At 50.7% G+C, this 11,113-nt stretch overlaps 2 protein-coding genes across 2 annotated transcripts; one reads left to right on the forward strand and one right to left on the reverse strand.

Moving 5' to 3' along the window:
* Window position 1: 1 nt before the first annotated feature.
* On the reverse strand, window positions 2-6,244 carry JN550_012975 (uncharacterized protein; the record flags this gene model as incomplete). Its single annotated transcript, XM_049311511.1, has 4 exons — window positions 2-1,170; window positions 1,309-2,142; window positions 2,217-5,845; window positions 5,910-6,244. 4 exons carry the CDS (start codon window positions 6,242-6,244, stop codon window positions 2-4), a joined length of 5,967 nt encoding a protein of 1,988 aa, XP_049165090.1.
* Window positions 6,245-7,739: 1,495 nt separating this feature from the next.
* On the forward strand, window positions 7,740-8,855 carry JN550_012976 (uncharacterized protein; the record flags this gene model as incomplete). The annotated part of the gene is made up of 1 exon (XM_049311512.1): window positions 7,740-8,855. The coding sequence occupies one exon, from the start codon at window positions 7,740-7,742 to the stop codon at window positions 8,853-8,855; it is 1,116 nt and encodes a 371-aa protein (XP_049165091.1).
* Window positions 8,856-11,113: the final 2,258 nt, after the last annotated feature.

An 11,113-nucleotide genomic window follows, 5' to 3' on the forward strand; every position in this document is an offset into this window, starting at 1 on the left:
GCTAATCGGAAATTTTGGAAGGATCCCAGTTCTGATGTCCAATGTTTTGGAGCTCCTCAGTGATACGTTGTCTGTTGCCTTGAAGTTTTGCATCTTTGATTCGGAGGACTCTTTGCAAGCCCGCAATGCACAGACCGAAAGCGACAAGGCTTTTCTTCCAGTCATCGTGAATATCCTCCCTTCTGGTCGACCGTAGCTGCTGCAGTAGGGTTATTGGCGTGACACTATACCAAAGTCTGCTTTTGCCCAACCACTTGTATTGTTGTGTATCCATCGACAGGGTTTCTTGAATGATACCAAGTATCGTACTGACTTGCGCTTTGCAGTCAATAATGCCTTGTTCGATTACCGATTCCTTCAAGTCTGGTGACTGTCCCTCGACTGCCAAAGCCGAACTTCCCTGTAAAGCTATCAAGCTAGTTTTGAGGTCGTCAACATATTCTGTCCGAGAGGGGTTGTCATTACACGCTGACTTGAAGGTTTCGAGAAGACGTCCGAGTTCTGCCACTTCCTTGGGCAAATTATTGGGCCCAATAATTCGCCGTTTCTCCGCAGAGGATGCTAGGGACTTGGCTATCTCTCTTGAGCCTTGCACATCCTGGAGCCTCTGCATTAACGATGTCGGCACACCAGGTTTCCGACTGAATATTGCTGAAAACGGCGGTTGATGTGTGCTTTCGTGATGCCAAGTAAAGATCGGTGACTTGAAAGCTGACAACGTCGGATATACCGGCTCCTGGTCGACCGAAACGTTTTGTAGAACGATTTGTGCGTCGATTAGAAACTGATGCAAGTTTTTGTTCTTCTGAAGACGCTCCCATTCGACGGACACCGATTGGAGGGCGTCTTGGATGTTCATAAGGCTGGATTCAAAACCGTCCAGAGTCAGTTCTTCCTTTGGCCATTGATTGAGCAAGAAAATGGTCAGCCTGAGCCCTTCAACCTCCATTTTCTCACGATGCTCTCGGTTGCTGGCTGCCCGATTGATTTTCGAGTGTCCCTCTTTTTCAACATATTCCGGATATCCCGTTGTGACAAGGCTTTTGATGGTGTCCAGATCCGGCTGCTCTCCCGGTTTGTAGCCCACAAACGAATCAGCATCCGGTAAAGTCAGCGTCTTGGCTTCGTCGATCCAAGCAAAGGCCGCAAATGCCTTGATCATGTCCATCTCTGCATCCCCCCTTGGTCCAAAGCAAAGAAGGCACAGCTGATTTATCAACTGGTACCTGTCTTTGTTCGAATCAGACAGTCTGAACACGCGCAATAAACTCCCCCAATTCTCGCTGATGCTCTTCTCAATCAACTCACTTAAGGAAAACGTTGGCTTCTGGTTGGTGGCTCTGAAACCTCCAATGGTCTTCCAGCTTGACATAATTGACTTGAGATCTTGAGTCAAGCTTATTACGAGATCCTCCTGTAACAAGAGCTTCGTCATATGAAACGCTCTTTTGGCCCTTGAAGAGGTTGTGTGGCGATCTCGAGAGGCGTAAACTCTATCATTTTGAGAGGCATACTTCTGGGAAGAAGCGTTCTCGCGTTCGTACTTCGATTGCTGAGCTTGGGCCCTGGCTCTGAGTGAAGAAATATCTGCCGGCTTGATATGACCTGGAATCACTTTACTTGAAGCAAAGGCATTCAATTTGTACGACTTCTCCAGGATATTGTTGACAACCACCTCGTAGTGATCGTGTTGGGTAGTTGCAGTCAAGCGATCATCCCAAACCACTGTTTGCATGTATCGTTTGTCTTCTGGGTAAAACCTCCGTCTCGGACTCAGCGCCGCTATTTCCTTGAGAATCGGCTGTGCGCCAGATGAAACAGGCTCCCAGGGCTGACATTGGCTGGACGTGAGTATAGCTAGGGCTTCCTCAGACCCAGTTCTCCCAGTGAGGGGATCCGGGAGCATGAATGAGGTCATTGCATGCAAGTGGGCTTTGTTGTAAAGGAGACGTGGCTCTGATGCGCATGTCAGCCTGCCTAAGACCTCGTCGATATCAAATCTCAAGTACGCGTCGGCACTCCGTCTCCCTGATCTCACGTGAAATTTAGTCCGGGAGGCATATAGCTCTCCAGTTGAAACAAAAATGCTGCGTTTGCTATGATTTTCGACATCTCGAAATACAATCATACTGGAGAACCCATCTAAAAAGACTGTCAGAATATCCACACGACTGAGCGTTGTCAAAGTGTTAGTGCTGGTGCCAGAGGTCACTTACAAAGAGTGCCTGCATCTTGATTTGGGTCTATTTCAACCTTCAATTCAAGGGATTGGAGTAGACCCCTCGCATTGACCCGAAGTGTGAGATCCAAGTGGCGCAACTCGACGGAAAATGAACTCGTTTCTGGCTGGCATATTGTAATCCGGTCAGGAACCTCGAAATCAGTGAAGATTCTTGCAACCATCTTGCCAACCTCGGAGTTCGGGTCCACTAATGATGACTTTCCACGCCTCGCTTGACGATTTGTCATGTCAAGTACCCAATCGTTGGATTTCGTAAACCACATCGTAGATTCACGGCGAACTTCCAGGCGTTTTGTTTTGAGATTCAGCCAATGAATGCAGTTATCAACAAGGCTTGAAGGGAGATCGAAGTGTTCCTTTCCCTTGAATATCCGGTTTGGTATGAACTCAAGCAACCCATCTTTGGTGAGGTCTCGAATGATGACCGTGCCGTCGCGGATACCAAAGTGAATCTCATGATTTGGCTCACTGTTAACCAGCATGTGAGACATACCGGCCAGGCTCGATGGACAGGTCAAGAGGTACTTCCCCCCGAAGATGGTTTTGACGTAGAAGTCTTCCCTAATCTGTTCTGGGAGCTTGCCCAAGGGCTTCCCATTCACAAGAAGGTGTCCCTCAATGTAGTTATAGTGAATAACTTGGTCGTAAGTGAATCCACCAACTCTATTCGTTGCCTTGGAAACGATCCAACCATCGTCGTTGTCTGCATCTCTGCCGGAGGTAGTTGCAGGTTCCCAGGCGGTGAATCTTCTCTCATGAACTTGGCCTAAGCTAGACCAGATAGAGTTGATTGCTGTCTCCAAGCCACCGACACTCAATCTTAACGAGGATTGGAGAACAGTTCGCAGCTTTGAGGCGATTCGCGCATCTCGAACCAACATGTTTCGCAAGACCGTGGGAAGCTTCTGCGGCTCAACCACTAGGTTCCACTGCAATGCTAGAGATGCTTGTATGAAATCCGAGAATTCCCCTGGTTTCATCTTGGAGGTGCCTTCAACGCACCAGTAAAATGACCGCCGGCAGATTAGGGCTGCCCAAAGTCCATATCTTGCTTTATGCTCCGCTGCTCGATCTTCTTTGCAGTTCTGCATCTCAGAACGAATGGATTTTGCCCACTGCAAAGAGATGGCACGAATGCTCTTGATCCTTTTGGCAGACGCATCGACGAGGCCTCTTGGCCCCAACTCATAAAGCTGCATGCTCAATGAAAGCATGAGGTCCATGATGGGTCCTTCATGTTGTCGGGATCTCATCTCTTCCAGTTTGCCGTCAATGAAATCTAAGAGTTGGCAACAGAAAGAGTCGTTAGCTAGTACCGAATGCATACTTCCCAGAAGTGGCTCTCCAAGCTTCATCGGGCCAGCTTCTTTCACAAGCTGGCTAATCATGGTTGCGGTCTCCTCGTTCCTCAAGTCCAAATTCGGTGACCTCATCTCCCGGAGGATTACCAACCAGCGCAGATTGCGAGTTGCGAGCAGTTGTTGGAGTCCAACGAACTCTGACATTAGAATTTGGGGTGGGCAGGAAGTTTGGTTGGCTTGGATTTCATACGAAGTCGGCCCTAAGGAAGTCGTGTTTGGGTGCAAGACTTGCGGTAGAACGCTAGATACCAGGCTGGAAGGTATCTGGATGCGACAAAGATGTTGCAAGGTAAGGGGCTTATCCAATTGGTGGACCCATTGCCGTTCCTCTTTGTCCCAGTAAGCCAGATTGAGAGGGTTGGGGAGTATAACGCGCTCGAGGTCTACTTTGACGTTTTGCCACTTGTAGTGAGTGTCGATAAAAGCCTTCTTACCCGATGCCAAGGTGATTCGACCTGGTATCCAGTTGACGTAGTCCTTCTTTACGACATTTCCAAACTCCTCGATCAGCTTTTCTGGCGCCTGGGTGCTCATGGGTCTGCTTGGGTAAGCCAGAGTCATGCAGATATTCCAAGTAGCATCTCGATACTCTCGTAGATACCTGGGCATTGCCAGTTCCAGGAGCATGGCGTTGCGCTGAGTTTCGTCGATGGGTAGATAGTCCTCATGGATTGCGATCTGGAGATTGCATCGAGCGCCCCAGTAAGAGCACTTCCTGCAGACAGGCGTAATCTTTTTGCCGTTGATGTCGAATTCGCACTCGCAGGTCCGTCCAAGAATCCGTTCTGTCAGTTTATCGTACTCTTCGCAGAGCTCACGCCACTCGGCCTTCTTCCGAGTGCGTAGATCCTGGGAATCCTGTTCAAGACGTACTCTTAATTCTTCGAGACAAGCATTGTGAGTGAAGTATCGTGAAGCAAAGCCGTCGGCCTGTATGGAACTGAGAATTGTCCCTTGCAAGGTCTTGCATCGTTGCACACGGTCCCATAGATATTCCTGGATCCGGCGAAGTCGTGCCAGGTCGCTCCGAGAAGATGGCTGCAAAGCTTCAATGAGCTCTGGTGTGAAGATGGGATGGAGGTCAAGCAGCAGAGGGCACCGCCTCGTGGCTTCCTCATCCAATTTTACCCACAAATCAAAGACTTTGAGGAGGAAGTTGCTCATCTGCTCAGGATTGGATTCATATGCGTTCCTAACGCGTTGAATTAGAGCAATAGATTGCCTCGCCAAAGCAGAACACTTGTCGTCAAACGAATCGTCTGCTGCCCACTTCATCTCATTCTGGACCAAGGCGTCGGGTGTGCTCTCGTAATGAGCAAGATCGACATAGTTTTTGGCGAATCGGGCAGACTGGGCCACTGTGCCGTCAAGTTCTGGCAGTGTGAATGATTGTCTGTTTCCGGCTTCAGGCGGACGCGTTTTGAGTATGTGCCAGAGCAACCCACCGCTGTTGGGCAATGTGAGGCGCAATTCGTCTTGCATGGCCCGGCGTGGCAAGATTGCAATTTTTCTGACGACACTCCGCCTGTAGTCCTCACACGCTTTTGTCAACCCAAGGCTCGATTCATCAAGAACATTTTCGAAGAAAGGGCCGACTGTCGATAGCAGATCTTTCAAGGTAGTTGAAGTGGACTGGGTATTCTCAATATCCTTCTCAAGTTTTGCAAGCCGAGATGCTAGCTTATCACAAAGCCGCAAGCGGTTCTCGGGACTGACCGTGCCCGCACACTCTTTCAAGAATTGACAGAGAACAGCAGAAATCAGGACCTTGTAACAGGATCGACCGTCCACGTTGCCAAGCCTAGTGTGGAGCTGACGCTGAGAGGCCACGCGAAGCATAAGCCAGAATGGATGTCGTCGCCAGGGGATCTCTGCTCGGTTGATGTTGACATCATCGCGTACTCTCTTCCGAATCTTTGGCGCCTCGTGGTAAGTGCCAATGGCCTCCAATTGTGAAAGGAGCATTTGGCTGATGAGTGCAGGATCTGCAGTACCTCGAGACTCGATGACCGGGACACCGGCTTTCATCACGTGTGCGGCGAAGGACTGCAACTTCTCCGAACTCGCCTGCTCGAGAAATTGAGATAGCATATCTTGAAAAGACTCGGTTTGGAAGACTTCGGTAGGAATCTCGGCAGATCTTCCGGGAAAGTCCCATTGCAAGGCATTGTCCGTGGCTAACACTTCGTCGGGCGTAGGAGACACCTCAAAGCATTCGAAGACGACCTTCTCTACGCCATCACTAGATACAAATTGTTAGCGTCCGGTCATGAGAATCCTAATACGTGGCTTTTAGGACTGCTTACGTCTGGTAGTGGCGGACGAGAAGTGCTGCATTTTGTTGAACAACATGCAGTATGAGCATGGTGTTTGGTTCGAGGCTTCGAAATTGAACCTTGAGCTTTGCCTTGTCAAGGTAGCCCTGGTTGATCATGCCGCATAGCTTTAAAGACTCTCGGAGGTCATCCCAAGTTGACGTAAATTTCGGGTTGGTCATGCTTCTCAAGCTGTCGCAAGCTCTGATCATGCGAGAGACGAGATCATTCTGGATGTCCAACAGCCTCGCATCCTGAGTCCCTGGTAGCTTCCGAGGAAGCACCAGATGGTTGAACACAGCATCTAGCAAGGCGGGAGACGACATGGTCATCCACGGTATGTGAGATGGAAATCCCACAAAACGGACAACGCACCAGGAAGCTCCTGGTCAGCAGTGCAAAGAAAATTGAGATTTCGCAATGCAATTGGCACCTGAAGAAAAGATGAGGGAATGATGATGACGGTGAGCTGATCAGCTTGCAAGGTGATCTCGAATTTGATCAAGACGTGGTGATGGAGGGAGGGGGAAAGCACAACGCCAACGGCTTCGGAGAGTCGTGTTGGGATGGTAAACTTTCCTTTTCCCTGCGAGCATCGAGTAGGCAGATTTGAAGTTTTAGTGAGCAAACGCGCGTTTGTTGTTGACCCGCAAGACCCAATGGCTTTTCGAATAGCACAGCCCGTGTGTCAGATGTCTACCCCGTTTCAAATGCTTTACTTTGATGGTTCTCATTGAAACTGCGGCTTATGTAAATAAAGAACTCTCATTCATGATATGGGACCAAATAGCTGACATCCACGTGGAATACAAGATGTGGCAGACACGGAGAGATGAGATCGGCCAGTCATCGACACCCAAGTTCTTGCATTGATTTGTTTAGAATCTCAGCACTTCGCGTTCCATATTTCTATAAGAACCCCTACGTGTTGATACACCGATATGCGGCCAACCCGTGGTGAATTTGATAGTATTTTGTTGATTGTATTTGAAATATCCTACTGATCTTGGAAATTGCACACCTCTGAATTGCCTCTTCGCTACCACGACCATAAATTTGCATTTCACTCCTGGGATATCTGAAAGGCTGGAGTAAGCGTATATTACGCTGAAATCGAAATTCAGGTGGCATATAATACCTGTGAGGTTAAGGTGAAATGAGCGGAAGAGCAAGCGAGCAGGGTAAAACGTGGCTTGTTGTAGCTAGTATGGGCTTCTGTTCCCCCCCCCCTCTGTTTACTTTATTTATTTTTCTCCTGGGTTAGAGGGTGCGACACCAAATAACCTCCAAGACAGAATCATGGCAGGCATTAAGATAGCTAGAACCGGAATGCTTGCATGAGCGCGCTTCTCTCATCTCTGCGCGGACTTGGCGTTGTCGTCTCCGCGCCCAGGCATATCGGCTCCGGGTGGGGCCTCTCGGGCTCTGCTGAAGCTGGCCTATCCGGTAACTCTAAGTAAGACCTCTTCAGGGAAAGTCAAGAATGATTATTGACTGGTCATATTGGAAAATTGCAAAAGGACTGGCTAGTAGAAATGGCTTAAGGTCGATACCGGATTGGTCTGGCAGTAGGAAGGAAGTGAAAGACCGATCCACTGATTGTGTTATCGGGGTTCTCAGAGTCTTGCCTCCGACCGCACGCGTCATCGTAGCTATGTATGTACGGCACCACCACCAAGACGCGAGCTGCATCATATAATTCCACTCCAGCACTTCAGTTGACTTTTGGCATGGTACTGGCATACATGGTAAACCTACTGGAACGTCGCATTTAATACCATCTCTATACCGATACCAACTCACAGAAGCTGTGGATGCATGATGCCCAAAACGGTGATCAAGAACGCTCTGGTCTTTGACGGCGAAAACATCAACGAGCCCAGGACCGTCATCATTGATGGACCTCAGATTGTAGAAGATGAAGAGGGAGGAAGTAATGCAGACACTGTGATTGACGGCACAGGCTGTACCTTGCTGCCCGGACTCATCGACTGTCATGTGCACATTGACAGCGTGGAGCAGCTAGCCTCGTGCGCGTCCTACGGCGTCACGACTGTCTGCGACATGGCCTGCTGGCCTCCGGAGAAGTACGAGAAGCTGCACTCGGCGGATGTGGCGACGCGCTGGCTGGGGTCGGGGCTGCCGGCATTTGCGGAGAAGTCGACACACGGCCGGCTCATGCGGTTCGCAGGCGTTGGGATGGAGAAGGCTGTACGGGGCACGGAGGAGGCTGCCATGTTCGTGGAGGACAGGGTACGCCAGGGCGTCGACTACATCAAGATCATCGCGGATGCCCCGGGGATCGAGCAGGAGTCCCTGGACGAGCTTCAGCGGAGTGCGGTGCAACATGGCAAGATGACTGTGGCTCATACTGCCCACTACGACGCCTTTACGCGCGGCTTACAGGCCGGCTTCAACATCCTGACTCACGCACCCATGGACAAGGCTCTGGACAGCCAGATCACAAACAAGATGGTACAGCGGCAGACCATTGCGGTACCGACGTTGACAATGATGGAGACCTTTGCCGGCAGCTGGGTGCTGACGCTGTTCAAGGGTCGCATGAACTTTCAAAACGCCGTAGACAGCGTGGCTGCAATGCACCGAGCTGGCGTGCCCATCCTCGCGGGCACCGATACGAACAACAACCCGTTCATGAGCGTTAGGTGTGGGAAGTCGCTTCATCACGAGCTGGAGCTTCTGGTCAGGGCTGGGCTCACTCCCACCGAGGCGCTAAGGGCTGCCACATCCCTTGCTGCCAAGTCCTTCGGCATTGACGACAGAGGGACAATTGGCCCCGGCCTCAAGGCTGATTTGCTTCTAGTCGAAGGAGACCCCACGAAAGATATCACAGCTACACGGAGGCTTCGGAGGATATGGAGTGGGGGCAAAGCCATCGAGCTGGCCAAGGAAGAAGGAAGCTGTACGCTTATGTGAGACACCTGTAGACGGGGAATTCTAGATCAGAAGTCCTTCATCTTAAAGATTGAAAACGAGGTTCATCAAGGTTCTACGTGGTTGGCTTATCCTCTACTCGTAGGTTTGAACAACACGCGATGTTCCACAAATGGCCTGACCCTATCAGCAGAATCCCACTATTTTAGTACGAGCATGCACGGTATCCAGAGAGTCCTTGCTTTTCAACGGGCAGCACGAGCCAATGCTTCTTTTCTGCAGTCCCGAAACGGCACCTGATCAGCGGCAAGGGTAACGGATTAGGTCTTAGAGCTGCGCTTGAAGCTGGGTCCTGGAGAAAAGCGTTATTCCCGGTGGCTGCTCACCTCATACTCCGTACCTGGATTTTGAGTCAGACGTTCTGACTCGGAAGCAGAAAAGTCCAAGAGTGACTATGTGTGCTCGGCAAGCGCCAGGCACATGGGATCTGGCGATACGGACTGCAAGCTGAGCTCGATTCAGGTGATCTCGACGGTAGTAGGTAGCACCGTCGAGAAGCTAACGAGGCTGAAGCCATAAGCCCTGCTCTAGGCTGAAAGATATCTGCGCTTGATGCGGATGGCCGACTTTGCCGAGATGAGAGAGGAAAAGGGGTCTTTCTTAGCTTGCTATGTACTATTGTAAGTTAAAACCCCCACATCTGATTCCAGGCACGGGTCACGGAGTTGCCTACATCGTCGAGACGGTAAGGGACCGCGTGAGCGACGACGCGATCCATTTACATGCACGTCCCCGCAAGGCTGGTGGAGCATGGAGACGTGCAGCAGTTGCACGACAGACGTCAAACCGTCAGACGCAACTGGAATGGCGTCCTGAAGATGCACAATGTCGTGCCTTGGTGTGATGCTTGCATGGGTCCGGCTGACACTTGGGAGCATGATGGAAAGAAACATGCGCCGCACCCATGCCTGACGGAGGTCATGATGCTGTATCCGGCTTGTTGGGTAATCAGCTACAGCATATGTAGCACAAAGTGAGCGTACTACAGGCGCCAGCAGAGACGAGGCACTGAAACCATAACCCGAGATCAAACTGGCCAGTCTCGGGATTGGGGATATGCAGAATACTAACCATATTCATCGCAGCTTGGCGACAACGGTGAGCGTGCAGCTTACCAATGCTCCTAGAATCCGAGATAGTTGATCTCGATCTTGAAGGAGGGGCATGCAAAAGACAGCAAGCGCGGCCTGTTCCTTTGGGAGGTCTAGTACTAGTCATGATAGGCATACTTATTCCCATAGGCTCAATGAGATAATGGCGTGGGTATCGTCCAGCTGCGGACTCGTCGTACCCAATGGTCTCAAGGAATACTCTGTCACGTACCTTTCCGCCGGTAACTCCCAATCAGTTTCAGCTGCGGATTTCTTGAACTATCCGGACGACCGGATGAGCATGAAGATGGATGCTTGTCTCTCGGATCCTCTGGGAACGGTGAGCAATCAATGGTGGATTGCCGTGGCATTGTACTGTTCCGCTACCTCCAGGAGCCTGCTTTGCCTGCCGCCGGGCAGAGCTCGTATGTCAACATGACAGTTACGAGTCGATGGGTACTTGAAACGTTGACGACCTGCAATCAACCTGTTTCCAATCTCCAGGTGTTGAACTGCAACCTTCGCCCGGGCCGCGTGCATATTGATGGACGGAGCCGATTGGTCACCTCGTCAACCCTGGGCATCCTATCTAGCTCGTGTACACAGCAATACACTAGCGAGGCATTGCAGATGCGTCTGAGCTACTCAGCTAGCTGGTTATGTCTGATATGATCCTAGCTGAGGGATCTTTGTTTGCGACAATGGACTCTAGGATGCGCCAGATACGAAAAACACAATTTGTTGGAAAAATGTCATGTGAAGCTAGACAAATTTTAATTGAGAGGCGGATTGTGAGACGTTTGACTCCAGGAAAAAGATGTACCATAGTATACCATATTTGATGGCCAGCTGGCGTTGAGTTGATCAAGGCAGTTTCTTCGCGGGGACATCCTGGTCATCCATGATGCCCCTCTATCAACCTTAGCGTTGTCATTTTAGTTAGTGCTGACCTCTGACCCGTGGCCCCTGGGGGCCCTGGCGACATCAGTGCAGGTCCTGGACGGGGCCTGACGGGGGTCCCACCCACAGCGCATAGCCCTCGGCTGTGTCCCTGAGTCCCCTGACACCCGCGACGAGGATTATCATCAGGTTCGGAGTATTTTCCCCACACGCGAACGTCAAAAGACGGCAGCGCACATGGATCTTGAT

The sequence above is a fragment of the Neoarthrinium moseri genome, assembly GCF_022829205.1.
Source record: "Neoarthrinium moseri strain CBS 164.80 chromosome Unknown scaffold99_Wmoseri_CBS_16480, whole genome shotgun sequence".
Lineage (NCBI taxonomy): Eukaryota > Fungi > Ascomycota > Sordariomycetes > Amphisphaeriales > Apiosporaceae > Neoarthrinium > Neoarthrinium moseri.